At 39.0% G+C, this 17,939-nt stretch overlaps 1 protein-coding gene across 1 annotated transcript in view; it reads left to right on the top strand.

The window, feature by feature from the left end:
* The window catches only part of LOC149298340 (synaptonemal complex protein 1-like), a 41,705-nt gene continuing 23,766 nt past the window's right edge, over positions 1-17,939 (top strand). The window contains exons 1-6 of the mRNA XM_089487501.1: positions 1-6; positions 2,480-2,644; positions 3,455-3,522; positions 9,130-9,203; positions 10,416-10,474; positions 12,302-12,371. Of these exons, the coding sequence (XP_089343627.1) occupies positions 1-6; positions 2,480-2,644; positions 3,455-3,522; positions 9,130-9,203; positions 10,416-10,474; positions 12,302-12,371 (442 nt within the window). The remainder of the gene's footprint in view (positions 7-2,479; positions 2,645-3,454; positions 3,523-9,129; positions 9,204-10,415; positions 10,475-12,301; positions 12,372-17,939) is intronic.

A 17,939-nucleotide genomic window follows, 5' to 3' on the forward strand; every position in this document is an offset into this window, starting at 1 on the left:
ATGCAGGTGGGTGCTGTTATACACACACAATCATGCTCACACACACACACACTTATACGTGTACTTACCGTACATTCATACATACACAGTCCTTCCCTCACCCACTCACTTACCCCCTTACTTCACCAGCAGCTTGCTTTCTGGCTGCTCGCACACTGTGAAAACAGCCTTGATGAAACTATACAGTAACCTATACATGTGGGGTATTTCTGTAATTTGAAAGGGCAGTTGAAGACATTTTGATTACTTGCAGGAAATTATAACCAACGCGAGAAGGCATTTTAAAAAAAATAAATACAAATAATAGCTCACTTTGGCAAAGATTGGTGGCCAAATGGCTGCATAACAATAAGTGAAATAGCTGCCAGTGAAATACCGCCAGTTGTCTACTTTCCAGAAATATGTATTCTGTGAGATATTTATTGTTTTATTTTCTCATGAATGCTCTTACAAAGCAAGAAAAATAATGCAAGAGTTTGAAATAGCAAAGGGTTTTGAGATTTGTAAAGTGGTATTGACTATGCTAATAATTGAATAGATTTATGTAAGTAGAGAGCAGATATTAAAAACAAAACCACTTTTTATTATTTCTTTAGAGTTTTAACTCTCCATTTGCAAACGCACCAAACAACCCAAACGAAACCTCAGGTAACACTATTTTTTAACATTTTGTAATAAAAATGTATTTCAACCTTTTGCTAGATATATTAATGTGAAACATCTCACTTTTATTTCTGTAGATTATTTTTCAGAAAAAATTCAACATTTGCCAGTAATTGAAGAGGAGGTAAACTGGGCTTAACAGTTTGTTTCACTGTTCTCTCTCTCTTTATAATTTTGTATCTATCTATCTATCTATCTATCTATTTAATTTAGTGTAGTGTACATAATGCAGTCACTTTATACTTTTGTTCTGAGATACAGTAAATGATATTAGTGTTGCACTTACTAAGTTAAAATGTTACTTCTGAAGGAAGCTGGTTACTCAACTGTGCTGTAAGCAAGTTTTTGATATCTAGCTTGCAAGAAATTGACAGATGAGGAGAAAAGTCCTCTATATCTTTTTACACTTTTACGTTCTGGACCTACTTTCTTAAAAGGGCAGACTAAACAGTTTTAAGGGCCTGTAAATGTTTAAGATAACATTTTTTTCTGTGTTAAAAACCAAAATTAATTTTTATTTCTAGTTGTAATTTCCAGAAGATGATGTGTAGCTACTGCAATAAACCTTATTTTTTAATTGACTGATGAGCTAAGACTGAGGTCTGACAAAGCAATGTTCTGACTCTGCTCCGGCAGTGAGGATCACTTGTTTTGGCTCACAGATGGAAGAGGGGATCTAATTAAGATCTACCAATCTAGATAAAGATTGTCGACTACATCGCTGTATGTAAGCTGGTAGTGCTAGTTACTGCTCAAGTGCAAGCTGCCTACTCATACCTTTTGAGGCATTAAAAAATAACATTGACTTCTTCTGAAAAAAAGTTATTTCTCAAGTATCCTGACATTTTAACCCGATCAGACCAAATTATTTTTGTCAGTTTTACCATATATTTGTTACATTTTGATTTCCCTTTTCCATATTTGATTAACCCAGCATAATTTATACATCATTCTGTTCATAAGTAGGGCCTACTTTTAAAACCGTACATACATAAAACATAACTATTAATGAAAATAGATTAAAAAAAATATGCTAAAATAGAAAAAAAAAAGGTTTTTGCAATCTTGCTGAAATTTTCTAATATACAGTACTGTAAGTGCCAAAGCTGAACAGTAATCCAATTTATGTTCAAAAAACAAAAACTGTCTGTGCTTTATCACCCTGATAAAGTTGGCCAAAACATAATTAAGCTCACCCGCCACGCCAAGGCACACTCTCAATTGCATTTTTCCCATTTTAGACCCCAATATTAATTTAATTCTGCCATCCTCTGTTATCAGTGTATCCTCCATCAGCAGCTCAAGTATCTTCTAACCTTTCACGCACACCGCAGTACCTTTCCTGTCAGCATCATTTCCTGTAGCCTACAGCGATCCCCTCCTCTGTTTACATTGTCTGAAGACATGGCATCATATCTCAGCACTCAGACCCAGTAAGAGGAGCACAGGACACAAGGATGTGAATAGAACAAATCTGTTTCACAGTTGAAAACATAGTATTGTCCAAAATGTCTTGGTATGTTGAAGGGGAAATACTAAGACATTTTGGACAATTCTATGCCTCTGACTTTGTGGGAACAGTTTGGGGAAGGCCCTTTTCTATTCCAGCATGGCCGTGTCCCAGTTCACAAAGCAATGTCCGTAAAGACATGGTTGGATGAGTTTTGTGTGGAAGAACATTGAACACCTTTGAAATGTATTTAGAATACAATGTCATAAAAGTCCCTGTAAGGGTCAGGTCTCCCAATACTTTTTGTTATAGCAAAAGTTTGTGCATTTGTATGCTAATAATATGGTAATATAATACTAATTACAGAATGTAGAACCTGTTAATCAGCTTTATTCAAAGCTGTACAAGGAAGCTGAAAAAATAAAAAAATGGAAAATTGCCATTGAGACTGAGGTGAAGCAAAAGGAGAAAAGGCTACAAGAAAGCAAAAAAACAATTGATGCACAACGTAAAGTCATACAGGAATTACAAGTAAGTAAGAGGGCAAATGCAGAGTGCAGTATAAAACTAAAATAAATATATTTAATGTAATATTATTATGTTATATTTGATAATCCTTTTGCTTTTTGGTTTTACTACTACCTGGTTAGGGAAGTGCACATGCCAGAATTGATTAGAATGTTACGGTGCTTCTCTGAACTAAACCACTGTTCAAAAGTTTGTGGTCACTTAGAAATTTCCTTGTTTTCCCACGAGTACAGTTAGGGGTACTAACATAATTGCAAAAGTGTATTCAAATGTTTAATTAGCCTTTTGGAATGATAAACTTGGATTAGCCAACACAACAGCGGTGGTGGCTGCTGATAATAGGCCTCTTTATGCCTATGGAGAATTCCATTAAAAATCAGCCATTTCCAGCTATAATAGTTATTTTCAACATAAGCAATGTCTACATGTTATTTATGATCAATTTAATGTTTCTTTCAAAAGCAAGGAAAATGTTTGTCAACCCAAACTTTTGAATGGTTATGTAAATATAGTTATGTGCATCCCTGAACTGCTATGAGTGCAGGAAATCTCATCACATTGTCCCAAGCAGTCCAGGCTATTTTTCTTGTTTTTTTTTATATTTAGTTTGCAACCTTACAAACAGGTCTCAGTTTACACAGGGAAACTTTCCAAACAATTTACATTTCATAAATGCCTAGTTTAAGGCAAACTGTGCATGACATCATCTTATATAAAAGTAAAATAGTAAGATAGAATTAAGTTACTGAACAGAGACAACCTGAGACATATAGTTACGACAGTTTATTAGCATTTTCCTCCTTTCTTTTTCAGTTTGAAAATGAAAAACTGAGCATAACACTGGAAGCAGAAATAGATGAAAATAAAGATTTAAGAAACCAGTATGTTACTGAACATTATTTTGTAAACATTTTTGTATATGTGAAATGGGAAAATAATATTTAGGTCTATTCAGAAACAGCTTGCATGTTCACTAATGTGCAGATCGCTTGTGAGGGCATGTGATGTAAACATCTACAAATTGCATGTCCTCGCTTGTTATTCAGAAAATAAAAAATTATTAGAAATATTTTTTAGAAAATGAGAGGCTCAAAAGTTTAGGGTCGCTTAGCTGTTTTTCTGGAAAACAATGACATTTCTAGCTGTACAAACATAATGGCAAAATGGTTTTCTAAAGGCTAATTAGCCTTTTAAACTTAAACCTGGCTTAGCTAACACAACGTGCCATTGGAACACAGGAGTGACGTTTGCCGATAAAAGGCTCCTGTATGCCTATAACTGTTACGTTTGCACAGGTGAGGAAACCAGGATGCAGGATACAATGAATCAGTCTCTTATCGGACCCAATCTGGTATGGATGCCTCCTAGGCAGGAGCAGTGTTGCTAGCACAGTGCAACAATAGGTATAGTCTGTGACAGGGCCAGGCTAGCTGGCTCATATGTCATATGAAGTTTAGCCGGGTCATGGAGCACTTTTGTGTCCGGTTCCGTATACCGTGACCCGGTAATATTTTATAAGACGTTTTATTGTGTATTCGGCCCAGAGACTGATGTGGCTTCAGCTCCAGCCTTCAAAGAGACGATCCTATAATCTGGCTGGGGCTCTTAATCAGCCAGCACAGCCCTGTCTGCCCAGACGGCACCCGCACTACAGGGGGGATAACACAGGTGGGGGAACCCATTGTACCCCTTAATCCCCTCACCTGATACATCCCCTGTATGCTGATGGGATGTGGCTGATGGGATTGGGGGTTGGGTTCGGTGCACATTGAATTGAGATTGTATAAAGTTCTGTGTGTTTGTAATAAAGAGAGTTCTTCTTGGTTTACTACGAATGGTGGTCTGGATGATCCATGGAGTGCTATCCGTATGAGGGACTGACTGGTGATTCCTCAGCCCTCAAACAGGGGGACCCAGCATTGGGTACGGTGACCCTGTAACATAGTCCAGTAATCAGGCAGAGAATAAACAGGCAATCCGGGTCAGGAGCAGAGAGGTCAACGTGGTTAATAGGCAAGCCAAGGTCGGTACCGGGTATCAGGCAGAGAGTGGTCAGGCAATTCGGGTCAGGGACAGAGAGGTCAACGAGGTCAATAGGCAAGCCAAGGTCAGTACCGGGTATCAGGCAGAAAATGGTCAGGCAATCCGGGTCAGGAGCAGAGAGGTCAACGTGGTCAATAGGCAAGCCAAGGTCGGTACCGGGTATCAGGCAGAGAGTGGTCAGGAAATTTGGGTCAGGGACAGAGAGGTCAACGAGGTCAATAGGCAAGCCAAGGTCGGTACCGGGTATCAGGCAGAGAATGGTCAGGCAATCCGGGTCAGGAGCAGAGAGGTCAACGTGGTCATAAGCAGGTGATGGTCAGCAACAGGAATCAACATGAATCAACATAGAATACCAGCAACAGGTAAGCATACAGCTTAGTTGTAAGAACAACTGAGCACTGAACAGGTATCAGTGCTCAGTTTTTAAACTAGCCGCCCTTCTAGATCCCGCACCCAACCGTGATGACGTCCAATGGACGTTGCTTCTCCACGGGGGTATGGGATCGGAAGGGGGGCGTGGCATGTAGTGCCGTGGGTGTCACTGTGCGGCGGTTCATTCTTGTGAACCGCGACGTATGAGGACACAGCGTCTCAGAATCACCCCGGGAGGAGTAAGTATCGAGTACCCGCCACTCGTGGGTACTTGGGAGATGCACTCCGAACCGGAGCGCGACGCCACGAGCACCCGGGTACTCGGGCGACGCGCTCCGAACAGGAGCGTGATGCTGCGAGTCTCCCCGCAATGCACTCCGGCAGGGATCGTGACAATAACGATTCATACAATTTGCCTATGTGTGTGTGCATATATATATATATATATATATATATACCGTATTTGCTCGATTATAAGACAAGTTTTTTTCCAGAGCAAATGCTCTGAAAAATACCCCTCGTCTTATAATCAGGGTCGTCTTATAATCAGACCTCAACTAGGTCTGACTATAAGACTAAGATCCATATCCCCTGCAGCGATTCAGGGGACCTGGATCCTCCTGTCTCCACCCCACTTACCGGTACTTCTGAGTCCCTGGTGCTTAGTCCGGGCAGAGTGTGGAGAGCTCTACGCGATTTCATGTACACAACTTCCGCTGCAGCCGGGAGGAGGTGCGGTTAGCAGCGTCCATCGCGCAGACCTTCCCTGGCTGTCAGAGATCAGAGTTCCCCGTGACCTCCTCCCGGCTGCAGCGGAAGTTGTCTACGCAAATCGCGTAGAGCTCTTCGCGCTGCCTGGAATACGCACCGGGGACTCAGAAGCACCGGTAAGTTTGGAGGAGGGAGGGAGTGTTATATGGGGGACATAAGGCATTTCTGGAGGCAGAGTGCTCGGTGAAATGCCTTTTAACCCCCTTAATGCCACTCTGCCTCCAGAAATGCCTTTTAACCCTCTATACGCCACTCTGCCCCCATAATATGCCTTTTAACCCCCTAAATGCCAGAGTGGCATATAGGGGTATAAGGCAATTCTGGAGGCAGAGTGGCACATAGGGGGTCAAAAGGCATATTATAGGGCACAGTGGCATTTAGAGGGTTAAAAGGCATATCATGGGGCACAGTGGCATATAGGGGGTATAAGGCATTTCTGGGGCAGAGTGGCAAGCCAGGGGGCAGATGTGCATAAGTGGGGGGGCAGGTTGAAAAAAAAAGGAAATAAAAACAAAATATTTTTCTCAATCATAGCTTTTATAAAAAAAAAATTGTTCACATAGTTTACATGAATTACAAGATTTACTGGTAAAACTTTTTTCCTATAGGGTCGTCTTATATTCAGGCTTTTTCTTTTTTTCATAAATTAATATTCAGATTTTGGGGGTCGTCTTATAATCAGGGTTGTCTTATAATCGAGCAAATACGGTATATACATACATATATATATATATATATAAACACACTACCGTTCAAAAGGTTTTGGTCACAATTTCCTTGTTTTTGAAAGAAAAGCAAATTTTGTCAATTGAAGTAACATCAAATTGATCAGAAATACAGTGTAGACATGGTTAATGTTGTAAATGACTATTTGATTTTTCGGATCTAGTTGTTTTTTAATCGAATATATCTTAATAGGCCTACAGAAGTCCTTTATCAGCAACTATCACTCCTGTGTTCCAATGGCACGTTGTGGTTTAATTGGCTTATGTTAGCAGCTAGAAATGTACTTGTTTTGCATGAAAACAGCTGAGTGACCCCAAACTTTTGAATGGTAGTGGTATATATATATATTTTTTTAACCCCTTCGCGACCTTTGCCGGTTCAAAAAGTAAAATAAGCTTAGAAAGTGATCAACGATCACTTTCTTCGCTTAAACGGCGTTACTGTAATGCCTCGATGTCGAGGCATTCAGCAAGGCCGAGATCGGCATCGGGGGCCATGTCTGGCCCCTCCCGGAGGCGTCAACAGCCGCCATACATTGTATGGCGGCGGACGCCCGTTTTAAAAGCGTTTAGGAGGCGATCAACGATCGCCTCCTAAACTTAAATGGTGTCGCTGGAATGCCTTGATCAGGAGGCATCCAGCGACACCAAACACTTACCTCTGGGTGGGCTGTGACCGCTCCGGAGAGCGGTCACAGCCGCCGCTGCCGGTGATCTTCGCCATCAAGCAAGATGGCGGCGGCCCGGGAAATAAAACAATAAAGACGAAAAAGTTCGCTAGAGGGTCTCCAGACCCTCTAGAGAACTGGCTCCACTTGCTGGTTGAATACAGGTACTGCATTCAACCATGCAAGTCAATGGAGCCCAGCTTTCTAATCACTATGTGATTAGTAAAATATTCAAAAAAAATAAAAATAAATAAAAAATGGAAAAAAAAATAAAAAAAAAATGTGCTAACATTTAAAAATTATTATGCAGTGATGTCACTAGATGAACCATCCAGTACCAGAAAAATGTGTAAAAAAAAATATAAAAAAAGTATTAAAAAAATAAAATAAAATAAAAAAATAAAGTTTATTATTTTGAGCAAGTGCTAAAATTTCTCAAAAATCTCAACAAAGAGTTAAAAAAAAAGCACTTCAAATACCCAAGGGGTTTCTAATATATAAAAAAAATGGCTGATGGGGTAAATTGGAGTGGCCTAGCTCAAAGATAGGGCATAGGTACAGACTGACCAAAATGGAGAAAAAAAGCGCACTTCCCAAATGTGGCATTTTAAATCTGAAACAACCCGACAAACCCATGCATGTCGGGTATCACTGTACTCAGGAGATGTTCCTGAACACACATTGGGGTGTTGTTTGACAGTGGCATATACCAGGACCTGTATATCTATAACTAAAGTACAATTTGTGTGAAAAAAAAAAAAAAATTACTATTACAAAGTTTGACAAAGTGTAGTTCTATAATTGGTGCATGGAAAGGGTTAAAATAACAGCATTTGGAATACCCTGGGGTGTCTAGTTTTCAAAAATATATGGTTTGAATGGGTTAAATTGAGTTAACCGGCTTCAAAGATATTCCAAAGAGGAGAGGGAGGCACAATGACCAAATGACCACCTGAATTACGCATGCCCCAAAAGTAGCCTTTTACCAGCCAAACAATCTGACAAACCCATGCATGTCGGGTATCACTGCACTCAGGAGATGTTGCTGAACACATATTGGGGTGTTGTTTGACAGTGACATATACCAGCACCTGTATATCTATAACTAAAGTACAATTTGTGTGGGAAAAAAAATAAAAAAAATTACTATTACAAAGTTTGACAAAGTGTAGTTGTATAATTGGTGCATGGAAAGGGTTAAAATAACAGCATTTGGAATACCCTGGGGTGTCTAGTTTTCAAAAATATATGGTTTGAATGGGTTAAATTGAGTTAACCGGCTTCAAAGATGTTCCAAAGAGGAGATGGAGGCAGACTGACCAGATTTGTTAAAAAAGATTTGGAAATCATAAAACGCTACTTGTACTTATTGCCCTATAACTTACAAAAAACAGCAAAAAAACATAAAAACATTGGGTATTTCTAAACTCAGGACAAGTAGTAGAATCTATTTAGCTAGTTTTTTTACTTGCTTTTTTAGGTGAGTAAAAGATTTTTCAAATAAAAGTCATAAAATGTGTTTTTTTTTCAATTTTTCACCATGTTTTTTTAATTTTTTTATAGTAAATAAGATGATACGATCAAAATAATGGTATCTGAAGAAAGCCCATCTTGTCCTGAAAAAAACAATATATAACTTATGTGGGTACACTAAATGGGTGAGGAGAAAATTACAGCTGAACACAAGCACCACAAAAGTGTCAAAACAGCCTCGGTCCCACAGGGTACAAAACGAAAAATGAGCCCGGTCCTTAAGGGGTTAAAGAATGCATGTTAAATCAAAAATAAACAGATGTAAAAAAAAAAACCCCTAGCTAGTCTCCAGCAGATAGAATTACATTGATTAAGTTGCAGTAAGCAATATTGTTTCTGCGCAGTTATAATAATATATGTTTGTCTCTTTTTCTAGGAGCAATTCTACAAGACATGTTTGTGATCTCTTGAAAGAAACCTGTACTCGAGTTGCAGAGAAAGCAAACATGTGTAAGTTGTATACGTTTTGAAGACTTCTGCTACAAAATATCTTTATCTTCGCTAACTTTTCCTCACTTCACAGTCAAGTTTAGAAATTTAAAATGTAATTATTTTAGCAATGCATTTATCTTTATTGATTTTACGAACTGTAAAATGTAGCCACCATACATCACTGCAAAGATTGTGTAAAATAATACATATAGTTTTTATCTCCTTGCAGCGTGAGATCTTGTTGTTTTTCACGATTGCATCTTGTATTCTTTAGACCACAATTGCTGAAATATAAGACAAGGTTTTTTTCAGAGCAAATGCTGTGAAAAATACCCCTCCTCTTATATTCAAGGTCATTTTATAATCCAACCTCAAATAGAAGTCTGACTATAAGACTAAGGGCTGCAGGGGACCTGGATCCTCCTCTCTGGCAGCCGGCGGCCGTCTGCGCTGCTGCCTGACACTTCCGCCAGGGCTTCATGACCTTCCGGCGATCCGTCATAGAAACCCCGGTGGACGTGCCAGGCAGCAGCAGAGGCTGGGAGTCTGGAGCACAGGGGGCAAGTCTGGGGATGCCTTGGTAAGTCTGGGGGGCAGAGTGGCAAATAGGGGGTATAAGGCATATCTGGGGGGCAGAGTGGCAAGCCAGGGGGCAGATGTGCACAACTGGGGGACAGGTTGGCAAATAATAGGAAATAAAAACAAGAAATGCATTTTTCTTAATCATAGTTTTTATTAAATATGAAAAAATAGATTACATGTGAATTAATATTTACTAGTAAAACTTTTTTTCCTATAGGGTAGTCTTATATTCAGGCCTTTTCTTTATTTCCTAAATTAATATTCAAATTTTGGGGGGTCATCTTATAATCAATATGAGACTGCACATACTCCTGTTCAATGACATTTAGTTAAGCTTGGCTTTTGACTTCATGCTACTTTGCATTTTGTGCAATATCAAGGCAGTCTGCACTAAATCTGCATGTCATACAGATACAGTTTATGCTTTTTTTTGCTTTTTACACTGACAAATGTTTGTCACTGACAAATGTGTGGGAAGAGATTGGTTTCTGAATTTCTGATAGCATTTCACATTCTATCACCTTTTAAAAGAATCACTCTTTATTTTCATCCATAGTAAAACTAATGTAAATAAATGGTCTAAGTGACTGATTGTAACTATTATGTAACTATTTATCACAGTATTACAATTGATTTTTTTAATACCAGATGGCAAAGAAGTGGAGGATACCAGACAAATGTATGCAGATCTTAACAACAATATAGAGGCAAGTCGTTATTTTGACAATATAGTATGCTAGAGTTAGAAGTTCGCAACCTACATCTGGTTATGTATGGTTATTAAATTCCCTGCAGAACTATGTCTAGTGAATGCTCATGATTAACATAATGCTCAGCATTTTGATGGCTAAGGCCCTACTAGCTTGAGCCTATTGGTAAGCTTCAGTAGAATATCAACGGCAACACATGCACCCTATAAACTTATCACCTACAAAAACCATACACTCTAGCACTCCAACAGCATACCGGCAGTCAGTAATGTACCAAGGGCCTTTGTAGAAAATATTTTTTGGGAATTCTTTCTACCCCATGATCAACCGAAAACAGAAGCCTTTTTAAATACTAGCTGCAAGGAACAAAAAAATCATTACCACCCCCTTCGGAATGCATTGTATAATCAAAATAGATTTGCATTTGTGAGACAATTTATGCCCACTTTTGAGGGATGTGTGAAACAAACACTGATACACAGTTAAAAGAATAGTATTTGCTGTTACGTTTACCTGGCAAGTGGCACTGCAGAATCCCTCGAGCATGCGCTTGCCAAACTGTGGGACTACAGATATACTGGGTTTGTGTGTTATTTTAATACATTCTCTCCTACGTTTGAAACTTGTACTATTGAATTTAATGCAGAATTCGAGCACATATATATATTTTTTAATAAGTTAAATGTTGATTGTACTATCCAGACTCTGTGGTAACTTGGTCATGTGTGTCTTGATCAATTTTGGACTTTTTATTTTATTTCAGTCCAGGTGTAGGCCTTGCGTGTGTATTTTTCTTTAAGGTTGCTAGGTTTCCATTAAAGCAGTACAAGCCTGGGAATCAGACTTAAGGTGGTACTGTTGAGACCTACAGCTTTTCACACTAAAGTACTTTCATTCTGTTAGACCATCTATAAACTTCCAGGCAATTATTTACCCACATATAATGAATACACAATCAAACATTTTGGATGTGATACAGTTTCAATTCCCATAGAAAATCCTTATAGTAGAAGCATTATTTCAGCTTTACACTTGAGTACTAGAACATTGGGTTATTTGTCCAGAGTAATAAGGGGAATGGGAGGACTACAGTACCCAGAAAGATTATCAGAATTAGGGTTATTTAGTTTAGAAAAAAGACGGCTTAGGGGGGACTTAATAACTATGTATAAATATATAAGGGCACAGTACAGAGATCACTCCCAGGACCTATTTATACCCAGGACTGTATCTATAACAAGAGGACATCCTCTACGGCTAGAGGAAAGAAGGTTTCTACACCAGCACAGACGGGGGTTCTTTACAGTAAGAGCGGTGAGATTATGGAACTCTCTGCCAGAGGAAGTGGTAATGGTAAACTCAATAAAAGAGTTCAAAAGGAGCCTGGACGTGTTTCTTGAAAGCAATAATATTACAAGTTATGGATATTAGATTAATAGGGACAGAACGTTGATCCAGGGATTTATTCTGATTGCCATATTTGGAGTCGGGAAGGAATTTTCCCCCTGGTATGGGGCAATTGGCATCTGCTTCAAAAGGTTTTTTTTGCCTTCCTCTGGATCAACACAGTAGGGACACAATATGTATATAGGTTGAACTTGATGGACTTCGTCTTTTTTCAACCTTATGAACTATGTTACTATGTCCCTAGAGCACATTATTCACATTAATTCACAATATACAAAAAACATTGACATTAAGACATACAGAGAAGAGAATCCTACCTTTGCAAGCTCTCAATCGATTGCTGTGAAAAAATATAATATTTATTTGATAATTGTGCAAAGAATTTTACTCCAAGTAACTTTTAACATCTTATTCTAGCGAATGATAATGGCTTTTGAAGAACTTTGCGTACAAGCTGAGAATTCTAGACAAGAAGCTTATGTCCAGCGTAAGAATAGTTTATTATCTGGTGTTTTTTTTGTTAACATAATAAAAATAATAATTTTCATACTAGTTGCTTATAGCTGCAAAAAAATGGATCACCATAAGTTCCAGGTATAATATGAAAGTACAAATGTACCCTGTTTCTAGAAGAAAGAAGTACATGTTCAAAATACACACCCATAACTCCAGCTTCACATAGACACATTAACATATACTCACACTCACATGTACTAACACTTATACATGTACACACTTACATATACAAACTCACTTCATGCATCACAAAGACATATACCGTACTTTTAGGATTCCCTCCCAGCTTAATTACCTTTGTAGGTTCAAGAGAATGCGCTTCCCTTGTGGTCCCGCTGCTGGTGACAGGTCTGGTCTCCTGCTCCCTCACAATCTTCACATGCGCCAGGAAATTAGGTTGTTATGTTTTTAAATTTGGGTTTTTCTGGCCACTGCACTAACCGGTGCTCAGACACAGGCGGCATGCGAGGACTGAAATTCAGCAGGAGACCGAATGTACGCTGCGTTTCGAAGGTAAGTTTCTTTTGGGAGTTACCCGGTTCTAAGTACTTGGCATACTATGGACCCTATATTTCGAGACACTTAAAAATGGAACAAACTGTGCATATTATACCTGTGATTTTATGGTAGTTATTGATTGAGTAATGCAGGCAAATTCATACCTATCCTTGTTTGTCATAAGGGCACAAACAAACCAATGCTCTGTAAACAGTGGAAAAATGTAGATTATCTTTTGGGAGAGAACAGAAACTGGTAATTCTTGGTTTTGAGAGCCAGAAGCATTCCGGTTACCTTTTCTGTTATTTAACCCCTTCGTGACAAAGGCTGATTTTACTTTTTGTACCCTTCGTGACAATGGCCTTTTTAACATTTCTGCGCTGCTTGTGTTTAGCTGTAATTTTCTTCTTTCCCGTTTACTGAACCCACACACATTAGATATTGTTTTTTTCAGGACAAGAAGGGCTTTCTTTAGATGACATTGTTTTGATTGTATCATATTATTTACTACTAAAAAAAGTATAAAATATGGTGAAAAATTTAGAAAAAAATGACTGTTTCTAACTTTTAGTTGAAAAATCTTTTACTCATCTATAAAAGGTAATGAAAAAACCTGCTAAATAGATTCTACTATTTGTCCTGAGTTTAGAAATACCCAATGTTTTTATGTTTTTTTGCTTTTTTCTACACATTATGGGGCAATAAGTACAGGTAGCGTTTTGCTATTTCAAAGCCATTTTTTCCAAATCTGGTAATTCTTCCCCCCATGTGCCATTTCGGGTATCTTTGAACCCGGCCAATGCAATTTACCCCATCAAATCATATTTTTTTGAAAACTAGACAGCCCAGGGTATTCCAAATGCTAGTATTTTAACTATTTCCATGCACCATATCTACCACCAGTTTTTGTCAAACTTTGTGGTAGTCATTTTTTTGCATTTGTTTTGTCACACACATTTTACTTCAGGTATGAATTAAAAGGTTCTCGTTTATGTCACTATCACAAAACACCCCAATATGTGTTTAGCAACATCTCCTGAGTACAGCGATACCTCACATGAATGATTTTGCCTGGCTGTTTGGGGGCAAAAGGGCCACATTTGGGGCATGCGCATTTTTCAATGTTGAACTTTGGCATTTGGGGATCCACTGCCCATGCCCTATTTGGTACATCTTTGAGCCGGGCCATTTCAGTGTGCCCAACAAAACCATATATTTTTCAAAACTAGACACCACAGGGTATTTTAAATGCTGGTATTTTAACTCTTTGCATGCACACATTTTACCACCAGCATGTTTTCAAAGTTTGCAGTAGTATTTTTGTGTGTGTATTTTTCCCACACACACCTACTTTATGTATGAATTTACAGCTCCTGGTATATGCCGCTGTCACACAACACCCCATAATGTGTTCAGCAACATCTCCTGAGTACAGTGATACCCCACATGCATGGGTTTGTCATTTTTGTGGGAACTAAAAGGCCACATTTGGTACGTGTGCATTTTTCTAATTGGAAATTAGGTGTGTGGCCATCCTTCCCCCGGTGTTAATTGGGACGTTGTTGAACCCGGCCAATTCAATTTACCCCATCAAATCATACCTTTTTTAAAAGTAGACACCCCACGGGCATTTAATATGCCAGTATTTTAACTCTTTCCATGCGAGAATTGTTTTAAGCTAATATGCTAATTTTAGGACTTGCTCACAAAAATATATTTTTTATATATATATATTTTTTTTTTGTCTTTTTAAAAAAAAAATTTTAACATTTTTTTTCAACTTGGAGGTTCCCCTGATAGTGACATCAGTGGGAAATGATTTTTACATTTTACTAGTTTTTTACTATTTTTTTTCTAATTATTATTATTTTTATTTTATTTTTTAATTTATTTTTACTAATCACACTGTGATTAGAAAGCTGGGTTCCATTGACTTGCATGGTGAATGCAGTACCTGTATTCAACCTGCAAGTGGAGCCAAAGTTCTCTAGATAGTCTGGACCATCTAGCGAACTTTTAAAATTTGTTGGTTCCTGTTACAGGGCAGCGGCCATCTTGCTTGATGGCGAAGATCATCGGCAGCTGCGGCTGTGACCGCTCTCCGGCGCGGTCACAGCCCATCGAAAGGTAAGTGTTTGGTGTCGCTGGATGCCTCCTGATCGAGGCATTCCAGCGACACCATTTAAGTTTAGGAGGTGATCGTCGATCGCCTCCTAAACGCTTTTAAAACGGGCGTATACCATACTTTGTATGGCGGATGTTGACGCCCCGTGGAGGGGCCAGAGATGGCCCCTTCGTTCCGATCGCGGCGTTGCTGAATGCCTCGAGGTCGAGGCATTCAGCAACGTTTTTTGGGTGCAGAAAGCGAAAACAGATCGCTTTCTGCACCTGTTTAACCCCTTAATGACAATTGCCGGTCCTGGCACGGCACGGAAAAGCATGTGCTTTACGACAATTGACGTGCCAGGACCGGCACGTCTTTAAACGGGTGCAGAAAGCGATCTACTATCGCTTTCTGCACCCAAAAAGCGTTGCTGAATGCCTCGACCTCGAGGCATTCAGCAACGCCGCGATCGGCACGAAGGGGCCATCTCTGGCCCCTCCACGGGGCGTCAACATCCGCCATACTTTGTATGGCGGCGGACGCCCGTTTTAAAAGCGTTTAGGAGGCGATCGACGATCGCCTCCTAAACTTAAATGGTGTCGCTGGAATGCCTCGATCAGGAGGCATCCAGCGACACCAAACACTAACCTTTTGATGGGCTGTGACCGCTCCGGAGAGCGGTCACAGCCGCAGCTGCCGGCAATCTTCGCCATCAAGGAAGATGGCCGCCGTCCTGTAACAGGAACCACAAATTTTAAAAGTTCGCTAGATAGTCCAGACCATCTAGAGAACTTTGGCTCCACTTGCAGGTTGAATACAGGTACTGCATTCACCATGCAAGTCAATGGAGCCCAGCTTTCTAATCACAGTGTGATTAGTAAAAATAAATTAAAAAATAAAATAAAATTAATAATAATTAGAAAAAAATAGTAAAAAAACAGTAAAATGTAAAAATCATTTCCCACTGATGTCACTATCAGGGGAACCTCCAAGTTGAAAAAAAGTTAAATTTTTTTTAAAAAAAAATAAAAAAAAAATATATATATATAAAAAATATATTTTTGTGAGCAAGTCCTAAAATTAGCATATTAGCTTAAAACAATTCTCGCATGGAAAGAGTTAAAATACTGGCATATTAAATGCCCGTGGGGTGTCTACTTTTAAAAAATGTATGATTTGATGGGGTAAATTGAATGGGCCAGGTTCAACAACGTCCCAATTAACACGGGGGGAAGGATGGCCACACATCTAATTTCCAATTAGAAAAATGCACACGTACCAAATGTGGCCTTTTAGTTCCCCCAAAAAATGACACACCCATGCATGTGGGGTATCACTGTACTCAGGAGATGTTGCTGAACACATTATGGGGTGTCGTGTGACAGCGGCATATACCAGGAGCTGTAAATTCATACATAAAGTAGGTGTGTGTGGGAAAAATACACACACAAAAATATTACTGCAAACTTTGAAAAAATGCTGGTGGTAAAATATGTGCATGCAAAGAGTTAAAATACCAGCATTTAAAATACCCTGTGGTGTCTAGTTTTGAAAAATATATGGTTTTGTTGGGCACACTGAAATGGCCTGGCTCAAAGATGTACCAAATAGGGCATGGGCAGTGGATCCCAAATGCCAAAGTTCAACATTGAAAAAAGCGCATGCCCCAAATGTGGCCCTTGTGCCCCAAAACAGCCAGGCAAAATCATTCATGTGAGGTATCGCTGTACTCAGGAGATGTTGCTGAACACATATTGGGGTGTTTTGTGATAGTGACATATACGAGAACATTTTAATTCATACCTGAATTAAAATGTGTGTGGAAAACCAAATGCAAAAAAATGACTACCACAAAGTTTGACAAAGACTGGTGGTAGATATGGTGCATGGAAAGAGTTAAAATACTAGCATTTGAAATACCCTGGGGTGTCTAGTTTTCAAAAATATATGGGTTTATTGGGCACACTGAAATGGCCCGGCTCAAAGATGTACCAAATAGGGCATGGGCAGTGGATCCCCAAATGCCAAAGTTCAACATTGAAAAATGCGCATGCCCCAAATGTGGCCCTTTTGCCCCCAAACAGCCAGGCAAAATCATTCATGTGGGGTATCGCTGCGCTCAGGAGATGTTGCTGAACACATATTGGGGTGTTTTGTGATAGTGACATAAACTAGAACATTTTAATTCATACCTGAAGTAAAATGTGTATGACAAAACAAATGCAAAAAAATGACTACCATAAAGTTTGACAAAGACTGGTGGTAGATATGGTGCATGGAAAGAGTTAAAATACTAGCATTTGGAATACCCTGGGCTGTCTAGTTTTCAAAAATATATGACTTGATGGGGTAAATTGCATTGGCCGGGTTCAAAGATACCCGAAATGGCACATGGGGGGAAGAATTACCAGATTTGGAAAAAATGGCTTTGAAATAGCAAAACGCTACCTGTACTTATTGCCCCATAATGGGTAGAAAAAAGCAAAAAAACATAAAAACATTGGGTATTTCTAAACTCAGGACAAATAGTAGAATCTATTTAGCAGGTTTTTTCATTACCTTTTATAGATGAGTAAAAGATTTTTCAACTAAAAGTTAGAAACAGTCATTTTTTTCTAAATTTTTCACCATATTTTATAATTTTTTTAATAGTAAATAATATGATACAATCAAAACAATGTCATCTAAAGAAAGCCCTTCTTGTCCTGAAAAAAACAATATCTAATGTGTGTGGGTTCAGTAAACGGGAAAGAAGAAAATTACAGCTAAACACAAGCAGCGCAGAAATGTTAAAAAGGCCATTGTCACAAAGGGTACAAAAAGTAAAATCAGCCTTTGTCTCGAAGGGGTTAAAGACGTGCTGGTCCTGGCACGTCAATTGTCGTAAAGCACATGCTTTTCCGTGTCGTGCCAGGACCGGCAATTGTCGTTAAGGGG

This window comes from Sceloporus occidentalis, unplaced genomic scaffold, assembly GCF_023333645.1.
Source record: "Sceloporus occidentalis isolate IW3139 unplaced genomic scaffold, rSceOcc1.0.p SCAF_33, whole genome shotgun sequence".
In the NCBI taxonomy this organism is placed as follows: Eukaryota; Metazoa; Chordata; class Lepidosauria; order Squamata; family Phrynosomatidae; genus Sceloporus; species Sceloporus occidentalis.